General features: G+C 45.2%; 1 protein-coding gene across 1 annotated transcript in view; it reads right to left on the reverse strand.

Moving 5' to 3' along the window:
* Window positions 1-21,465, reverse strand: part of RASGRF1 (Ras protein specific guanine nucleotide releasing factor 1) — a 944,233-nt gene that overhangs the window by 398,273 nt on the left and 524,495 nt on the right. Inside the window, exon 13 of the mRNA XM_069222980.1 lies at window positions 8,775-8,857. Within this exon, the coding sequence (XP_069079081.1) occupies window positions 8,775-8,857 (83 nt within the window). The remainder of the gene's footprint in view (window positions 1-8,774; window positions 8,858-21,465) is intronic.

Below are 21,465 nucleotides of genomic sequence, written 5' to 3' on the forward strand. Positions count from 1 at the left end.
AAACCATTAAGGCTCTGTCCTCAAGTATTATTTCTGGGACGAATGGTCTCCTGGCTGAGATTTATAAGACTTTTTGGGGCGAGTTGGCCCCAGGACTCCTCCAGCTCTAAAAGGGGGCATTGGCTGCTGGATACCTATCCGCCACAATGAATGATGCCTCCTTAGCTTTGCTGTTTAAGCCAGTCAAGGACCCCTTGGACCTGGTGTTTTATCACTCTATTGCTATCCTGAACATGGAGTATAAGATCTTGAGCTCGCTCCTGGCCAGGAGGGCCAAGTTGGTGCTACCACGTTTGACCCATAGTGACCAGAATGCACTTTTAACGGGCAAGCTGTTTTGGGTCATGGAGGCAGTACAGACCTGCTGGCCTAGGGCAGTGTCCCTGGTGCTGGACATCTGTAAGGCCTTTGACTCCCACAGCTGGGATTACCTTTTTACGGTCTTGCGGAGGTTTGACACTGGCCCCTACATTACTAGCTTATCTAGCTCCTCTATACCTTCCTTACAACTCAGACGCACTTTTGTGGGATGAGGGGGGTGGTTGGAATATCAGGACCCTTTATGGATGGGCATGATACCCGTCAGGGCTGCTCTCTTTCACCCTTGCTCTTTGGCATGGCTATGGAGCCACTGTCTTCCTGGGCACGGGTGGAGGGACTAGGCTGGGGCATTACCTTGCATGACAGGACTCATGTGGCTTCCCTTTACGCAGTTGATGTCCTGCTCTATCTGCAAGAAGTGGACTCCGACCTTTCTGCGTTTGCTTCTCTCCTGCCATCTTTAAACATGTGTTGGGAGTTTGGGCCAATTGGGATAAATCATGTCTGTTCGGTGGCACCTGGGGGGCAGGGAGTGGGGAGGATGACAGTTTGCTGGGAACCCACTTCCGTCCGCTACTTGGAGATCAAGGTATATCATATGAGCCCGGACCTTTTAGAGGAGAATGTTACAGCAGCTGTGGCCTTGATTTGCTCATCCATCCCATTCTGGATATCTCTCCCACTGTCTGTTTCAGGCCATGTAACAGTTTCGAAAATGGTCAGCCTCCCCTGCCTGCTTCATTATTTTGTGACCCCTCTCCCCCCCCCCACCCCCTCTCCCTCCCTTTTTCCTTGTTTCTGGACTTGCATACCCTGTTAGGGAACTCTTCTGGCATGGATCACGCAGGCGGGTGGCCATCACGAAGCTCCAACTCCCTTTGGAGTAGAGGGGCCTTGGGACACCTAACTTGGAGTGCTGTTATCTGGCTGCCCAACTGCAGTGGCTCTCCTATTGGTTGGGTGGCCGCTATTCTGTGGATACAGGGACATACAGGCCCCCTATTCCGAAGGCACGTCTCCTCCACCTTCCTCACATCAGGACTCACGTTCCCCTGGACTTGCCTGTTCTCCTGAGGGTTGCTTTGATGTCCTTTAGATGTGCTCTCTTTGTCACTAAGCAGTCCCTTTCATGTACCCCAGTGGTCCCATTGCAAGGGCTTCCCCTGCCAGAGGGCCACCTTACTGGGGGCTGTCTTGAGTTGGGAGGAGGCTGGTATTACTTGCTTGGGAGACCTTCACACCAAAGGGCAGTTACTGCTGTTAGAGGCACTAGTGGAGCAGTTTGCCCTATCTGAGGGCCAGTATCTTCTTTATGCTTCCCTCCAAGGGACATTGGGAGACACAGAGGGGGCCTGAGGCTCTGAACCGGACATCCACCAGCTCCTGAAAATACTGCATAATATGGGTGGAGGTCGTAGATTGATTACCTGCCTTAGTAGGCCTCTTCTTATGCACAGACACGTGCCACACTGCAGTTCTTGAGGGAGAAGTGGGAGGGAGAGTTTGTAAGACCAACCTAGGACAGGGAATGGGAAAGGGCTATCATGTATCAATAGCAGGTGTTCCTTAATGTCTGCCTTAATCCAATACTATATTCTACAGCACACATATCTCTCCTTGCAGTGCATTGCACAGATATTTCCTGGTGCCTCCAATCTTTGTCCTTGATGTGGTGCCCAGACGGCAGATCTGAAACACCTTCTCTGGGATTGCACACGCTTAAATGCCTATTGGTCTCATTATTCACACAGCTTGAGGGCCCCACAGGCATCTCAACCTTTCCTCCTTGGAGGTGGGTGCCTTTGACATCTTTCCTAGACCCTGGAACTGCAGGACTAGAAGGAAAGCTATTTTCTTGCTGTTGTGTCAGAATGTGCCATTTGTCCCAGAGGAAACACTCTTTTTCATTTTAAGTTGCTCCCAAATAAGATAGTGTTTGCACTGGTGTTGAGAATGATTTTTGATGGTTGATGTGAAGACCCAGACGACACAGTAGTTACAAAGTTGCAACACAATTCTGCTTCACATTTTCCTTACTGTGAGCTTCTGGTGATCAGTTGTCCAGGTAAGGATAGATGAAAGTTCCCTTCTATTGCAGGTGGGCTACTACTACAGCTACACATTTTGAGAATGTGGAAGAAGCAGACTTAAGGCTGAAATCAGGACTATTTAGTAGTAGAGGTTATTTCCTAAAGTTAATCGAGGACTTTTCTGTGGGGTTTTGATTCTGGAATTTGAAAATATGTATCTTGCTGTTCTATTGCACACATCATTCCTTGTGTCACAGATGTGGATACATCTGATGCCAGACCAGCATCCCAAATTCTTCTTATTGATAAATCTGTTTGTGAACCATAGGGCTAATATCTGTATTCCTCCTTCGGGCCTTGTTTCAGTACCAGGAAACACATACAGTAGAGTGTACTCCTGGACTCTCTTGAGCCAGGAGAACTAGTTCAATCACCCCTCTTAGGTATCTGATGCTTCAATGCTGGGTTTGGAGGAACTGGCAGAAGAAAGGTCTTGAATAGGCTACAATATTTAGCACTCATTTGTCTCTTGTAATTGGATTCCACTCTGCCATATGCAAGGATACTGTTCTCCCCACTGAAGTGGGAAACAGAGTTGGGGAGTATAAGATTGTCACTGTCTATTACCAGAGCACTGTCTTCTTCAGGAGGTAGAAGGTTTCATTGATGGTGATTTAGGTTTCAACAACCTTCTGTGGTAAGGACATCTCTGACCTTGGCGGTATTGCTGTTGCTGAGGTTAAAAAGGCCAGTAAGGGGATTGAACACTATTGTTAAGACCTGGCAGCTCTTGATGTGGTTTCCCTGTACTTTATTTGCTTCTGGCCCCCATTTTTGGATCCTGTGCTGTAATTCATTTTTGCTGGTTTAGATACTCTGGGCACTTCACTACTGCTAACCAGTGCTAAAATGCAAGTGCTCTCTGTCTGAACGATATTGGTAATTTTGTTTTCTTGATTGGCACATTTGATTTACTGGTAAGTCCCTAATAAAGTGCACTATGTGTGCCCAGAGCCTGTAAATCAGATGCTACTAGTGAGCCTGCAGCACTGATTGTGCTACCCACAAGTGTAGCCCTCTAAACATGTCTCAGACCTGCCACTGCAGTGACTGAGTGTGCAGTTGTGCACTACCATTCGACCTGGGAAGTGTACCCACTTGGCAGGCTAAAGCCTTCCCTTTTACTACATGTATGTCACCCCTAAGGTAGGCTGTAGGTAGTCCCATGGGCAGGGTGCAGTGTATTTTAAAGGTAGGACATCTACTGGTGTCATTTACATGTCCTGATAGTGGAATACTGCCAAATTCAGTTTTCACTATTGCAAGGCCTATTTCTCCCATAGGTTAACATGGGGACTGCCTTTAAATATATTTTAAGTGCAGTTTCCCGATGGGAGCAGATACAGATATGGAGGTCTCTGAAATCACAATTTAAAAATACATATTTTGGTAGAGTTGGTTTTTAAATTCTCTGTTTGAAAATGCCACTTTTAGAAAGTGGGCATTTTCTAGCGTAACCATTCTGTGCCTCTGCCTGGCTGCTGAATACACGTCTGGGTCAGACTGACAGTTGGGCTGTTTGTGAATTCAATCTACACAGTGAGACAAAGGGAGCTGAGGTGTGTCCTGCATTTCCTGATGAGTCTTCCTGGGTTAGAGTGGGAGGGAGGAGCTGACACCTACTCTTGAAAGAGCTGTGCCTACCCGCACACAATACAAATTCCAACCGCTTAGAGTGTGTTTGGGCAGTGCAAGGAAGAGACAGGTCTGGTGCACTATAAAGACTTTCCTTTGAAGTTTGCCTACTTCAAAGGCAGAAATGAGAACAAGCATTGGACTGCTGACCCCACAACTTTAAATTACTTCTGGATCAAGAGAAACCTCTGTCAAGGAGAAGAGCTTGATGCTTCAGGAGCACCTGCCACGTTGCCTGTTGCTTTGCTGTGCTGGCCTGCTGCTGCTTCTGCCTGAAGAGGGAAAAGGCTGGACCTTGCTTTCTGAAAACATGCTTGTAAAGTTTCCCCAAGGACTTAGATTGAGTTTGCCCCCTGTTCTAAAGTCTCAGGGACACCAAATACTTCATCTGCCAGTACCTGGACTCCTCTTCTGAGAGTACTGACTTGCTAAGTGGTGCCAAACTCAGTCCTTGGGCCCTTAGAAGTGAAGCTGGTAACCCGCAGGAGAAAATCCACGCACCGCTGTGTGCACATCAGAAAAATCGATGCAGCGCCTATCCGGCGGCTGAAAATTCAATGCAGCGCCTGCCTCACGGCTGGAGAATCGATGCAGCACCTGTTCTCACTGCGGACCCTTTGCACAGCACGTCAGAATTTTCCACGCACCGACCCTGGGCGTCAAAATCTTCCACATCACCACACAAACCTGAGACTGCTTGTCTGGAAATCAACGCATCCCTTCCCTACGAGGAAAGAATCGACGCATTGCTTGCTTATCCAGCGCACGCTCGCCCGAGCGGCTCTATTTTTGATGCTTACCAAGTACTTTGTGCTAAAACAATGCATCCATTGATTTCTATGGATTTAGACTCTTTTATTTACTTTAAAAATTCATGTTTGCTTGTGTATGTTGGATTTTTGTCATTTTGGTCTTGTTCAATTTAGATAAATACTGGCTATTTTTCTAAACTAGGGTGGAGACCTTTGCGGTGTTTTCACTGTGTTGCTGTGTGTTGGCACACATGCTTTACACATTGCCTCTTAGATAAGCCTGCCTGCTTGTGCCAAGCTACTAAAGGGGTAAGCAGGGGGTTACCTAAGCTGTGTGTCTCTTTTACTCTGATTAGAGTGAGGGTCCCTACTTGGATAGGGTGTAAACTGACTGCCAACTAGAGGCCCTATTTATAACAACTGTGTTTCTAATACCTCCTATTGTTTGCTTTTAAAAGCTGCTTGAAGAACGTTTTCCTTTCTTCAAGGCCCACTGACAGAGTATTAGTCTCATTCTTTCTCTATAGCATCTCTTCCTCTGTCTCCCAAACAAAGTGGAACCTGAACAAGCGAGGCTAAACATTTTATGTGACTGTGGTTTTTAGGTGCTAGGTGCACTATAACAGTATGCTGTAGCTGCCAATTCTGCTGAATCAACTGCTGCACTTATGATTTCGTCAGAGACCAATGAAGTTTAAATGCAGCCTTTCAGTGAAGTTTTGCTGCCAATGTTTTGGCAGGTCATTGATAAAGGTTTGCATGCCCTCCTGGATTTCCTTCAGCTACTTTCGGAGGAGTGCCTTGATAGTTGGTATACCACATACATTCCCAGCAGACATTTCAGATGTTTGCTTTCTTGATGTGGTCAAACTGTAGTATCCGGAGCTGAAACATGATTCCTTCTCACAGAGGTTACTATAACTGAGTGAGCTTTTGGTTCAGTTTACAGGATGTCTGGATCCTGTTGTGGCGCCTTATATTTCTTTAACAGACAGCAACAGGAAGGGACGTTTCCTCTGCGATGTCATGCAGGACCATGTGAAATGTTGTTGATGGGCGACACACGATGGAGATAGGGATGGCGAAGTTGGAGTATAAAATGCATTAGTATCACCTGAATCTGAAATAGGGGACGTGGATCTGGCAGGCGCTCTGTCTCTTTTTCTCTTGTCTGGAGTATGATGGGATAAGAGGCTGAGGATCTTTGAGGGGACATCAGAATTAGTCTTCTTTTGAGAACAGGAGACACTGATGTTGGTCTTGATACCATCCTGGGAGGTGACAGCTGTAAGGAATGCAAGGGACCTGAAGTGGAGCCTCAAATGGGAATATTGGTCTGATTGGTTTAAAAGACAGCCTGTTTCTGAAAAACTCTCACAGAGGGTAATCCAGACAAAGGAGATCTCAGGAAAACACTGACTACATCATTCTCGACTTCATTCAATATAGGTGTCAAAAGTGTTGACATCTATAGCATTGGCTCCAACCTACTCTCAGACAGGTTCGAAGTCTACTTCTCATCAATTTCATGGAGAGAATACCAAACACCCTCAGTCTTAAAGACCCACATGGTCAATATTGAAAACCAGCCACCATATAACATCGAAGCGATGTTGTCAAAGCAACCACTGATATATGCGTCTACATCAGCTTTGATTTGGTTTGAAAGTTAGTGGATGCGGATACGATATGAGTGGATGAGGTATTATTTGAGAAGGCTTAGATAAGCACTTTACCCTTTTTTCAGAGTCAGAGTCAAAGACAAAGTTGAACAACAGAGTGTCACGTCAGAGGAGACACCTTGTTGATTAGGAGATGCCAGTTGCAGTAAATGTAGAGGCGACTGTTGAGGCCAAAGACATTATCGACAGACACAGAGTACCCATCATAGTTATTGACGTTGCAGGTGATGGTGACAGTCTTTCGTTTTGCACCAACGATGGAGATGGGGACTTAAAAGAAGTCAAATGGCATCTCGTTTTTGAGAACGATAAGAGTAACATTATTTGGTGATCTGTCATTGACATCAGAGATGGAAATCCTACTGACGTCGAAATGGAAGCCAGTTTAGACATCAGTATCATTGGCAGCTTTGGCAACATCGATCGTTGGGCAGCCTTTGATCTTAAATAGTCGACGGTTAAGGACCTTTCAGAGTGTGGGTGTTTGGTATGCTCTCCTTGATGCTGATGAAAAGTACACATGGAACCCACCTTTGAGAGCAGGTCGTGGCCAATGCTATTGACGTCAACACCTTTGAAGTTGATCTAGAATGACGTCAGCAGTATTTTCCTGAATATTTCCTATTTCAGGACCTCCTTCTGTGGGAGTCCTTCTCAGAAGCTGGATGTATTTCACAGGAAGCATGAGGGGACTTTTCCAACCTTTTCTTCTTCTTCTTCTTTTCCTCCTCAACTCTTGTGCCCTGCATCATTCCTCTGAGTTTGATTGAGCCTCGATCCTTTAAGTGTCTTTTGGACATCGTGTTTCGAGATGTATGTCATTGGCCAAGTGTGAGAACCACAGGCACACCACCCAGATATTGTGAGGGTAAAATACTGTTTTTTTTCCTATAAAATAAATATCGAGTGAAATATATAAGCAACGTTTTGCTTTCAAACTTTAGTCAAAAAGTAGAGGTGTCAATCCTCACATGTGATCTGAGATCCTACTCACAGGAGTGGTAAAAAAGAACTGGCTCCGTGAGGGGACTACCTGTACAGTATATCATGGGTAGAGGAAACTCCTGGACTTTTTAATAGGACACTTTTTCTTACATTTTAGTTGAAGCCTATCAGGCTGCATGTTTCCTTCCCTTTCATACATTTTCACATGTTTTTTGTATATTACACTGTGAAAAGCAGGCTTAACACTGCCTATTAAGGTTAATCAATGGATTTCAGTAAACAAATTAGCCACTGATAGGCATTGCTCATCATAAGGACAGATGGACACTGGCAACCTGTGCGACATTTTCATTGGGCATTTTATGAAATGTCCTCCGGAATACACACATACAGTGAGGACTGACTATCAATGAAAATCCTACGAAGCAGAATAAAATCTGCTAAAAAATATTTTGTGCCCCTTAATGTAATACCCCTTTGACCTACATTGCAATTCTAGCGTTCATCTTGCAACCACCAGTTGTCACAAGTTTGCCAGAAGTTGGAGGAAAAAAAACTTTTAACTAAATTATCATGCAAGAACATTTTAAACAAGCACTGGCAAAGCTGATACAGCTGACATTTGAGTCTGTCTAGAACACTGAAGAAATGCCTGCTGCAAGGAAAAACAAAAATGAAAAAATATTGCTTTCTGCATACAGTGCATGCTTAAGGTAAATACTTTATTATGTGATGATTCAGTCTACTTTCAGATGTGAAATAGTCCTACATGTACTGCAATAGAACTACTGCGTGGAAGGTGGAATAGTACACCAGCACACCAAACAGCCAATAGCATGAGGTGAAAGAAAAAAACACTGCCCTTTGTATGTATATGTTAAAGAATCGCTAACAATTTGTCAGTCACATAGCTGCATTTTCAAGCCAAACTAAAAATATAATAGTTTTGTTTTTAACTTCTATCTTTCTTACTATACAAGGAGTTAATTTATATTATAGCAACAGCACCTTGTAAGATGCAGACAAGACTGTAGCAAAATATATACATTATACTCAGATGCAGCAAAGAGTAAGCTCTCTGCACAAAAAGGACATTAATTGAGGATGTGCACTCCAGAGTAATCAGATTAAGTTTTGATTTACCGAGATTCAGGCATTTATTTCTAATCACATATTGATAATGGAAGCAGTTCACCTCTGGATTGTGATAAACAGCTTTCTCAACGTCGTCATACCCATGACCCATGGTTCCACAGCACCCCTCACTCTTCCATTGTTTCTCTCGCTCCGTTCCACGGCCACTCTCATCGATTACACAGTTACCTTTAGGGCTTTTATTGGTCACTTACTTGATCATTTGTGGGACAGTTACTTTAGAGTTTTCCTCGAATGCGTTCATCATCAGGCCATTGCAGCGAATGTTATCAATGCACTGCAAAAGAAGGGTCAGGGAGGTCATAGTGTTCGACATCTAAATATATAAAGTGATTAATTGTCATCCATTTATATTCAATTGGTATATGTACGGTGCATGTGCACAAGGTTACCCTCCTTTAATAGATTCCATCTACATCACCCAGGGAAACGATGAGTGACGATTCTACACTGCCCCTCTCATCCTCCTCGGGCCTTCCGTTTAACATATAGGCAGACATGCTGTTTTACACCACACAGCATTCCAGCATGAGCAGGGAGAAAGGAAAGCAGCGCACTCACACCCTGGAAAGGATAGCAAATTAGTTAATACACACATCAGGACAGAAAAAGGGCGCACTCCAACATCAAGACATGACACGAGCAAAACAAGAGCAAGCAGCAGGATAGGAAAGGAACACGCAGACACACACACACATACACACATGCACACATGCACACACGCACGCACGCACACACACACACACAACAGCAAAGGAGCACACAAACAGCAAGACAGGAAGACAGGAAAGGAGGAAACACAGACAACAGGAAAGGAGTACAGTCACAGCGGAAGAGGAAGTCTGAATGTTGGACTTACATCAAATATGTCCCCAAGGAGACTGGATGTATGTGATACACTTTCAAGACACTTGCTTCCATATTCCAGTTGCAGAGAAGTTTCTAAGGTACATAGTGGCATATTTATACTCTGCGCTGAATTTGTGTCATTTGTTTGATGCAAATTGAGTGCAAACTTCACTCCATATTTATATTTTAACGCTAGACCGGCCTATTGTCAAAATATAGGAGTTAACTTCATTTTTTGGATGGGTCAAACCTCCTTGTGTCAATGAGATGCAAGGTAGGCATTCCCGTCCAAAAATGACTCAAAGTCCCTAGCGCCTTACATATCCTCCTATACAAAAATGCTGCACTGGGAGGCGAGCCTAAATAATGGCTCTAAGTCAGCTTAGTGCCGTTTTTTAATGCCTGGGTCAGAGCAGGCATTAGGGGACCTGTGGGCCCATTCCATGGCAAATGCCATGAAAAGAGCCCACAGGTGCCCACCTTAAGCCCCACGAACACCCCCACCCACACCAGAGGGACACCAGAGGATGGAGGGATCCCATCCCAGGTAAGCAGTGCAAGTAGAGGTAAGTATTTAAAAAATATTTTTAAAGTGCCATTGGGGACCCTGAAATGGGCCCACCTACATGGCACTGGGTGCAATGGCCATGCCCAGGGGACACCTGTCCCCTGTGCTGGCCATTGGGGTAGTGGGCATGACTCCAGCCTTTTATAAAACAGGAGTCATCTGGTATGGATGGTTTTGCATCAGGAAATAATGCTAGGCAGGTTAACACAATTTTTTGCCTCTAACAAGCCTAGTATATTTTTTTGCAGGAAAAGCCCCTTACCCTCGTACCACCACCCGCACCCGGCTAACATCATTTTCCCAGACGCTAGCACACCCTTTGCGCCGGCTTGCGGGGTACCATACATTTGGCGCCCGGCTGGCACTCAGGAATGATGTAAGCAAAACTACGTATGGGCCACAGTGAACAACGTTCTCTATCCTTGCAAACCTCTACCTTTCGGCCTGAATTCAGCTGTAAGGATGTTTTGCTAACCCTTGGCAGTCCCGTCTGCACATCTCAAGATAGACAGAAAATGGGCACAATGACACAGCAGGACAGAAAGGGGCACTTTCATGCAGCAGGGTAGAAAGCAAGCATATCCACAATGTTACAGGAAAGAAGCACACTCACGCAGCACGACAAGAAGGGTGCACGATTACCCAGCAGGACAGGAAAGGAACAAACTAACAGATGAACTGCAAAGGAGCACATTCACAGAGTGGGGCATACACACAGCAGAACAGTAAAGATGCACAGGCACACAGCAGAACAGCAATGGAGCATACTGACACAGCAGGACTAGAAGGAAGCACACTAGCAGCAGGACAGGAAAGGAGCACAGTCAGGACTGGAAGGAATCACACTGACACAACAGGTCTGGGATGGAGCAAACACACAAAAGGACAGGAAATGAACAACTGGACAGCAGGACACGAAGGGGGCAAAATCACACAGCAGGATGTGAAATGAGCACACTGACACAGAAGGACTGGAGAGGAACACATTCAAAGAGCAGGGCAGAAAAGAAATACACACACAGCAGAACAGGAAAACCAAGTTACTTACCTTTGGTAATGTTTTTTTCTGGTGGATAGAGTATCTACCTGTGGATTCCTCACCTTCTGAATATCCCCCATGTGCCATCATTCCACAGAAACCTTTCTTTACAGCTCTCCCACGTTGACGAGGACGTCGTTATGTCCATGGCTCTGCACGCAGCTTCATGTGTAATTGGAGTCATAAGTATCCCTTGTTGGTGTACTGACGTCAGTTTCTACCCATTTTATTCTGCCTTCGAGACAAAGGGTGAAACAACTTCACAAATGCAACAGCTTGTTGCAAACTTTAAACCAATAAAAAATATATATATATATATATATATATATACATGTGTATATATATATATATATATATATATATATACACATACATTAATAGATTAAAAATAAAATATATACTTAATATATAAACAGCACATGCAGACAGACAAGGGGGGTGCGGGTGGGTCAGTGAGGAATCCACAGGTAGATACTGTATCTACCAGAAGATGAGTTACCAAAGGTAAGTAACTTGTTCTTCTGATGGATACATCTACCTGTGGATTCCTCACCTTCAGAATAGAGTACCCAAGCATTTCCACACTTGGAGGTGGGGCCTGTCTGCCTGTAACAAAATAACTTGCAAAAAAGACCGAGCAAATTGACCGTCTCTCCTCCCTTTGGAGTCTAAGCAATAGTGCTTTGCAAAAGTGTGGAGAGAGTCCCAAGTGCTGCATTACAGATGTCAACTGCAGAGACACCTGTAGCTAAAGCAGAAGTAGAAGACTTGGCTCTAGTGGAAACGACTCTAATACCTCCTGGTGTTTATTTCTTAGCCATGGCTTAGCAGATCTTTATGCACAGGATGATTCATCCGGACAATGTCCTTTTATGCGCAGCTTTTCCTTTCATTTTGCCCACGTAGCCAACAAACAGCTGATTGTCCAGCCAGAGATCACATGTCCTGTTTATATAAACGCTAACAGCCTTTTCAGGGTCCAACCAAGTTGTTCTTTCTCCTTAGAAGGGTGTGGAGGAGGATAGAAGGTAGGAAGGGTGATGAACTGGAAAGCAGTCCTGGTTCTCAATACCAACTTATCTGCGTAGAAAGTTGTAAAGAGAGGTTTCACATTTAGCACCTGTAGCTCGACATGTTTAGCAGGTGTTATGGTGACCCAAAATATTTATTTGAAAGTAAGTTGCCTTAAAGGGCAACTATGTAAGGGTTCAAACAGAGAACCCATAATGTAAGCCAGTACCAAATTAAGATCCCACTGAGGTATAAACAGATTGGTATGATGTTTGTTAGTAAGCCCCTTAAAAAAACTCAGTACTATAGGAGACTTAAACAGAGAAAGTTGATTGGGTAAACAAAGGAAAGCTGAAAGGGCAAATATCCCTTAACTCCTCCCTGTTTGTTCATGTACCACATTGAGGTAGTATTGTCTGTTAAGACCGGCACCGACTGACTGCAAATGGAAGGGAGGAAGTCCTTGAGAGCCAGAAGTATGGCCCTCAATTCCAATAGATTGATATGAAACAATATTCCATCTGGAGACTAAAGTCCTTTGAGCTCCAGATCTGCAAATGAGCTCCCTATCCTAGGGTGGAGGTATATGTTTTCACTGTGGCCAGTGGAGGGCAAAACGGCTTTCCCTTGAGACAAATTGCCGGTCACACTCCACCATCGAATATCCACTGCAATGTCAGCGGAGATCCTGACCGACTCTTTGAGATTCCTGTTGTGTTGAAACCACTGCCTGCGGAGGCACCACTGGAAAGTCCTCATGTGCCAGCGTGCATGAGTGACCAACAAAATGCAGGAGGCTAACAGACCTTGCAGATGCAAGAACCTTCAGGACTGGAACCATAACTTCATTCTGAAACATCAGAATCATGGCCTAAATGTCCAGAATCCTCTGAGGAGGAGGGTAGGATCAATTTCTGACCCTCATATTCCCTGCAAGGTTGGAACCCAGACTTCCTTGGAGGAGCTAAAGATGCGGAAAAAAGGGAACTGATGTCAGTACACCGATGAGGACTTCCTATGGCTCCAATGATGTCACAGGAGCCGCGAGCAGAGCCATAGACATTATGATGTCCTCATCGACGTAGGGGAGTTGTAAAGAAAAGTTTCTCTGGAATGCTATCGCATTGGGGATATTCAAAATGTGAGGAATTCACAGGTAGATGTATCCATCAGAAAGAATCATACTCCCTCAGCAGAAAAGGAGCAAACACACACAAAACAGGAAAGAAGGATAGGCACAAGGTAGAAAATGAAAGAAGCAAGAGCACACAGTGGTACTGGAAAGGAGCACATTCACACAGTGGGACAGGAAAAGAGCACAATCACACAGAAGGACTACAAAGGAGAACATCCACAGAGTAGGAAAGACAGCAGAACAGGGAAGGTGCAAAGGCACACAGTTGGACAGGAAAGGAATACAGTCACACAACAGACTGACTGGAAAGGACCAAACTGACAAAACAGGACTGGTAAGGAGCAGACACCAGAAGCAGGAAAGGAAAGGAGCACATGTGCACAGGAGGACAGGAAATGGACAAACATACAGCAGGACAGGAAAAAATCAAACACAGACCGTGGTACAAGAATGGAACAGAGCCGCACAGGACACAGAGGACAGGAAAGGATCACACCCACACAGCAGGACAAGAAAGAAGCACAGCAGTAAGGAAAGGAAAAAACGTAAACACTAGAACAAGAAAGATATGCATTGCACAGCAGGACAGGAAAGCAGCACAGCCAAACAGCATGACAGGAAAGGAGCACAATCACACAGCAGGACATAAAATGAGCATGGCACGCAAGACAGGAAAGGATCACACTGACATAGTCGGACAAGAAATGCGCACACTCACACAGAAGAACAGGAAAGGAGCACACTTACACAGATGGGCAGAAAAATGAGCACACTGACATAACAGGACCGGAAAGTAGCACATTCGTACAGCAGGATAGAAAAGGAGCATACACACAGCAGAACTGGAAAGGAGCATACTCAGCAGGATAGGAAAGGAGCAGACATGCAGCAGGCAGGAAAGATGCACATTGACACAGAAGAACTGGAAATAAGCACATTTACAGAGCAGGGCAGAAATGTGGCATACACACACTGCAGAACAGGAAAGGAGCACAGTCACATAACAGGACTGGAAAGAATCACACTGACACAGCACAGACAGGAAAAGAGCATACTCAGCAGGATAGGAAAGGAGCAGACATGCAGCAGGCAGGAAAGATGCACATTGACACAGAAGAACTGGAAATAAGCACATTTACAGAGCAGGGCAGAAATGTGGCATACACACACTGCAGAACAGAAAAGGAGCACAGTCACATAACAGGACTGGAAAGAATCACACTGACACAGCACAGACAGGAAATGAGTGCAGTCACACAGCAGGATAGGAAGAACACGCTACTTACCTTTTTCTGGTGGATACAGTAGCTACCTGTGCATTCTCCCAGTGCGCCAGCATTCGTCGGAAACTTTGCTTTCCAGCTCTCCACGTTGACGAGGACATCATAATAGCATGGCCTTGCAACAGTGAAAAACAAATTTAGCAATATTTCACTGTCAGGACATATACAACACATTACTATATGTCCTAACTTAACCATACACTGCACCCTGCCCTTGGGGCTACCTAGGGCCTACCTTAGGGGTGGCCTTACATGTAAGAAAAGGGAAGGTTTAGGCCTGGCAAGTGGGTACACTTCCCTTTGGGAGTGGATGGACATGTGGAGTTTGAGGTCTCTGAGCTCACAATTTAAAAATACATCTTTTAGTAAAGTTGGTTTTAAGATTATGTGTTTGAAAATGCCACTTTTAGAAAGTGAGCATTTTTCTTGCTTATACCATCTCTGTGACTCTGCCTGTTTGTGGATTCCCCGTCTGGGTCAGTTTGACAGTTGGGCTGGTTGCACCTCACACTAGACAGTGACAGAAAGGGGGCTGGGGTGTAGTCTGCATTTCCCGATGAGCCATCTGTGCTAGGAGGGAGAGAAAGAGTGGTCACTCACACCTGAAAGGGCTGTGCCTGCCCTCACACAATGCAGTCTCCAACCCCCTGGTGAGTGTCTGGGGCCTGGCCTGGGCACAGCAGGATTTCACATTCAAGAGAGACTTTGTTTTGAAGTAAGCCTATTTCAAAGGAGAAATTGGGTATAAGAAGGGCACCCAAAACCACAGACTTTAGAACAGTGGTTCCCAACCTTTTGACTTCTGTGGACCCCCATTTTATCTATACTGGAGCCCGGGGACCCCCACTGAATCATTATTGGAACCCGGGGACCCCCTGGGAGCTAATATTATTAAATTCTTTAAGCAGTCGCTGACCCCCTGAGGAGGCTTTGCGGACCCCCAGGGGTCCCCGGCCCACAGGTTGGGAACCACTGCTTTAGAACACTTATGGATCCTCTACCTGGAGAAGAGCTGAAGAGCTGAGGAAGAAGAGCTGCCCTGCCTTTGACTGTACTTTGTGGAGTTATCCTGCAGTTGCTGCTTCTGCCAGAGAAAGAGGGCAAAGTCTGGACTTTGTGTGCCTTCCATCTTGAGAAGAACTCTCCCAGGGCTGGATTTAGAGCTTGCCTCCTGTTGTCTGAAGTCTCAGGGACAGCAAAGACTTCTCTCTGCCAGCATCTGGAGTCTCTGGAGAGACTCCTATTCTGCCCTGTGGTGCCCATCCAGTTCCTGGGACCCTGGAAGGAGAAGCTGGCAGCCTAAGAGGAAAATAAACACGCACAGAACGGCGTGTGTGAAAATATCGACGCAACTCCGATCTGCGACTGGGAAATCGATGTGCTGCCGGCTTCGCAGCTGGCGCGCTGCCGACTTCGCGGGTGGAAATCGACACTCGCCTGTAACGCGACCGAAGAATCGACGCACGGAGCTGGAGAAACGACGAGCAGCATTGCTGGCGGAGGCTAGTGAGATCGCAACCCGCGCTGCGTGGTCTTCAGATCATCATGCGGCTAGATTTCGAACGTAAGCACCACTGGGTGTGTAAAAACAACGCAAGGCCTGCCCGGTGAGAGTGCTCACCGGATCGACACATCGCTCTCCTGCGGAGAGAAGAAACGATGCGCCCGACCCGACAAGCGGAGAAACAACGCAAGGTCTCGCTCGTGAGTGAAATAGACGCATCGTAAGGCCTTTTTGGCGCACACTCGCCTGTGAGGGGTTATTTTTGACGCACCCAAGGTACATTTTCACGCTAACAGTGTTAGTGTGTGTTTTAAACTACATAAAGACTCTTTTTGCTTTTTAATTGATAACTTGACTTGTGTATTGTGGATTGTTGTCATTTTGGTCTTGTTTTATTTAGATAAATAGTCTCTATTTTTCCAAACCTGTGTTGTGTCATATTGTAGTGTTTTCATTAAGTTACTGTGTGTGTTGGTACAAATACTTTACACCTAGCACTCTGAAGTTAAGCATACAGCTCTGCCAAGCTACCAAGGAGGTAAGCAGGGGTTAGCTGAGGGTGATTCTCTTTTACCCTGACTAGAGTGAGGGTCCTTGCTTGGACAGGGGGTAACCAGACTGCCAACCAAAGACCCCGTTTTTAACAGCGCTGAGCCAGATGCCTGAAGGAAAGGCAGAAAAGAAGCCTGCTTGAACGGCGTTGGCAACCCCAACATAAAGACTAAGAGAACCGTGGGGCCGGCAGGTGCACAAGAGGGAATCATTGCCTTACTGAATGTGCTAAGTATAGCATTAAGGAACAAGGACAGATCTGCTCCCGCAGCCTGAAAGGCAAGATAGCCCTGTTCCTCTTGTGAAGGTTGGGTCTGCTCTGACTCCTTAACCTTGAACTCCTGATGCGAGGATGTCGGAGAAAATTGAGCCACCGGACTTGTAGGTAATGCCAAAATCTCCAACAGCGATGGTGCCGGAGACATCTCAGGTGACTTTGGCTGGGGAGATATACCGTTGGACTGACTTCCCAAGTCGTATTGCGTTGTGACCTCGAAGTCAAAAGCGATCTAGGGCTGTCTCTGGACAAATGGCGTCACAATCCATGACGACGACGCTTCTTGTAAGACTTTGAAGATCTATGAGAAAAAGAGCCCTGAGTTTTTGACCTACGGTGTGCCCGCTTCTCCTTCTATGCTTTAGAAAGAAAGAGCTTTGCCTCACTCTCCTTCAGAGCCTTTGGATTCATGCTCTGGCAGGAAGACCAACCAGCAACATCATGATCGGAACTTAGACACCACAAACAGTTTTCGTGTGGATCCGTCATCCGCATGTGACCTCCGCACTCGATACAAGGTTTAAAACCAGATTTGCTCGGTGGAGATATAGTAACAAAAAATGTCCTTGATCGTTGAGAGCTAGAAACCATTAGTGTAGAAGGTGACGTCACCATGCCGGCGAGGACTTCTTATGGCTCCGACGACGTCAGATGGAGTCGCGTGCAGAGCCTTGCTATTATATCGTCCTCGTTGACGTGGAGAGCTGGAAAGAAAAGTTTCAGTCGAATGCTGGCACATTGGGAGAATTCATAAGGTGAGGAATCCACAGGTAGTTGAATCCGTCAAAAGAGCACATGCACAAGGCAGGATAGGAAAAGAGCACATACAGTAGGTCAGGAAACAAGCACAGGTGCACAGAAGGATAGCAAAGGAGCACACTCACACAAGGAAACAGAGTAGTGGAAAGAAGCACACTCATATGACAGGATACAAAAGGAGTGGAGCAAACATACATACCAGGATGGGACATGAGCACGGGCACATTGAAGAACAGGAAAGGAAGAAACACACAGCATGACAGAAAAGGAATACACCTATAAAGCAGGACCCAAAAGAAGCAAACACATGTCAGGACAGGAAAAGAGCACGCTCGCACAGCAGGATAGGAATAGAGCACAGTCACAGCAGGATTGGAAAGAATCAGTCACACAACAGAACTGGAAAGGAGCACACATAGTAGGAAAGGAACATGCTCACAGCAGGACTGGAAAGGAGGGCAGTCAAGCATCAAGACAGTAAAGAAACACAGAGAGAAAGACAGGAAAGGAGCACCTTCTCACAGAACAGCATTTCTCCACACACCTCCCTCTAAAGTAAACTATAAAATAGATCACAGAGTTTGTCCTTTAACAGTAAACAACAGAAGAAAATTTGGGCATGGAAACACAGACGCAAACAAGCCAGTACAGTTACCCCATCACACAAGAAAATGGCACACGTAACTTCAAACCTACCCCTGCAACTGCAGCAAACTGATATGAGTGCCCTTATTATTCTCATAACAACCAGCTAGCATTAGACTTCTCGCGCCTATCAAGACAGAAAAAAAGTCCAGTGGCACCTTGCCTCTTTTATAGAAGTAAACTGGCACAGAGTAACTCAGTTCTGTATAAACTAGCCTACACTGGAGGCACCACTCCCACCGCAACAGATCAGTGACACAAGGCATCGCACACCTACTACAGCAGCACTGTGTCAGAGGGCAAAACACCTCTACCACAAAAGTAAAATGGCATAGATCATCTCACCTCAAATCGAGTTCCCAGAAGGCAGTTAGTCCATACAAGGGCAAGAAACTTGCATTGGGAATGTTAACCCTACTGCAATAGCAAATTGTCACAGGTCTCCTCACACCAACTAGAAGGGCAAACTGGCACAAGGCATTACACTACTACCACAACAGCAAGAAAAACAGCAAACTGTCATGGGGACTCTCGCGGCTGCAACAGAATCTCACTGGCACCTGACCACTAATACTATAATAGACTGGAAGAGAGTCACACACCCCTACCACCTCCTTCCACCTTAAAGGTCATTAACAACACCACTCGTTCAAAATCACTGGCAACCAGTCTGGTGCCTGACACACTGGTAGGGACGCATTCAGCACCTAGCCTGTTTTCTTTTAGCCTGTCAAAGGCCCTGGGCATCCCTTCTCTCCTTCCATCATCTCTTACTCTGCCCCCACCTCAATCATGAATTCACATCTTCTTCCCCTTCATCTTCCCATTCTTCCTCCCTTCCCCCACATGGCTCATGACACTTTTCCCTGTCTCTTCCCTTCATCCCATTCCTTTCCCCCACATTCATGGCAGGGTACTTTTCCCTCTCCTCTGATCTCCAATTTCCCTTCACTCCCCTCACCCTGTACTTGCATGGATTTGCTTGTACCTCATCCTCTCTTCCAGTACGTCATCCTTTCCTCCCCACAGGCACATGGCTTATGTGACTGGTCTCTGTTTCCAGATCTCCTGTTCAAGATTATGCTTCTTTCTATGAACCTGGCTAATATAACTGGTCCCTACATAGGGGCCTATCCACAAATTTCATTTTGTAGTATATTTTGTAGTACTGCAGTAGGAATGCTAATGTACTACAAAATAGTATTCACAGACCTACATGTGGAGGTTCCACCTATGCCTCTCCCACCCTTTTTCTTTGCAGAGATCTCTACCTGACTACAGAGGCACTGCAAATGTAAGTATACTTTTTAGTAGTAGATGTGGGAGTGACAGCAGGGAGTGGATGGAATTTTTTTAGTACTTACTACTAAAAGGGAAGGGTTAGGAGAAGAGTATCAAGGGATGAAAGTAGGGTTAAGGAGGACATACACACAGAAGACTAAGAGCATGATTACGAGTCTGGCGGTCCTAGAACTGCCAGACTTGTGGTGGCTGTTGGACCGCCTCGGCTGTGGCGGTCTGACCGCTACATTACGAGGTTGACAGGCAGACCCACCAACCTACCACCATCCCGCCAGGATCGCAGACCCCGATGAGCTGACAGCCGTGCAAGTTGTAATCAGCCAGGGCAGCGTTGAACTCAGCGCCTCCCTCCTGATTACAACCTTGTTCTCCGCCAGCCATTTCATGGCTGTTCAACCTCCATGAAAAGACTGGCAGAGAACAAGTGCAGAGGGCCACAAGCATGTCATGGGCAGTGCAGGGGTCACCCTGCCCAGCACCCTCGAAATACGCACTGTTCCCTATTATGAGCCGGCGACAATGCTGCTGCACCTTTCCCACTTGGCTGACCGTTCCCGCCCATCAGCCCAGTGGGAAAGTTGTTGGTGGGGAGGTTGCCAGTATGGTGGCGGCCACCCCGTCGGGAGTTTGCCGGACAGGTGTTCCTGTACTCCAAACTCATAATCAGCCCCTAAGACTAAGCTCATTCATTCTCACAAACTGCACTTCTAAATTTACTGCAGCCAAAAATGATCCAAAACAGTCATAAATGTACACCAGCTCAGAACTGGAGTGAGTCCAGCACCACACTTGGCCACCCAAAGGTACTGCAACCACCTACCATAGAAAATAATGGAGGTAAGGTCTTAAAATAAAACCTCATAGGAAATAATTTATATTTAAAGGAATGATTTAAACTAATTAAAAATAAAATATGTTTAATTTAATGAGAAAACTATTATATAAAAATGTACCTTTTTAATTTAACATATTTTAATAATTGTAATGTAAAAGTAGTTATCATTATTAAAATATATTAATCATTTTAATACCTAATAAAAATGTATATTTTTTTACTTTAAGTGGGATTTCTTGTATAAATTAATCTTCAGAAACATACATTTAATTTAATACATTCACAATAATTACATTCTACATTTATATTGTTATTAGTGATGTAACTTTTCAATGCTGTTCTACAATTAAAATACATATAAATTGTGAAATTAATATTCTACATTGAACTGTGTTTTCTATTGAATTATAAAGTTTAATAACATTTTACATTTTTCCTTATACTTTAACATGCAGAGATCTCCATGAGTTATAGTTACCTTACCACACGAGTTATAGTTATTTGAGATAACTATAACTGCTGAATTTCTATGGTTTTTTCAGTGAATTTTTATATATTACCTAGTGGCAGTGGCCACTAGGTAGCTATAGTTTGGACCATGTTTCCATATAAAAAGCGTTTTTTGACTTACCTACATCTTTGGTAGCACTTGACAAATCTTCACGAAACTTTCCGAAAAAAGTGCCACAGTGATTCTTGTTGCACACGGAAAGTTTCAGAGTGATCTGTCTAGCGGGGAGTAGAAAAAGTGGAGGAGTGGGGGGGTAAAAAATCATGAGTTTCCCATGTTAATTCCCTTAGGGCCTTTGAACACGACTTGAGCCCAAACCACTGGATGGAACTACATCAAATTTGTCAGAAAGTTAGCTTTTGGTATGCAGATTATGCTTTTGCTTATTTGGTGTAAGTCTGTCCAGTAGTTTTGGTGGTATTGAAGGGAAAATAAATTTGTATATCCCCGACCACTTTGCGAATAATGACAACATTGTGCAGGGAAATGCACAGCTCTGATTGGCTGCCAATACTTCAACCAGGAAGTGTTTGCAGCCAGCTTAGGACTCAGCTTTAACCGAGTCCCACCAAAAAATGCAAAAAAAGGAAAAGGGGCCAGGGTAGGGACACCCTG

Source organism: Pleurodeles waltl, chromosome 3_1, assembly GCF_031143425.1.
Source record: "Pleurodeles waltl isolate 20211129_DDA chromosome 3_1, aPleWal1.hap1.20221129, whole genome shotgun sequence".
NCBI lineage: Eukaryota > Metazoa > Chordata > Amphibia > Caudata > Salamandridae > Pleurodeles > Pleurodeles waltl.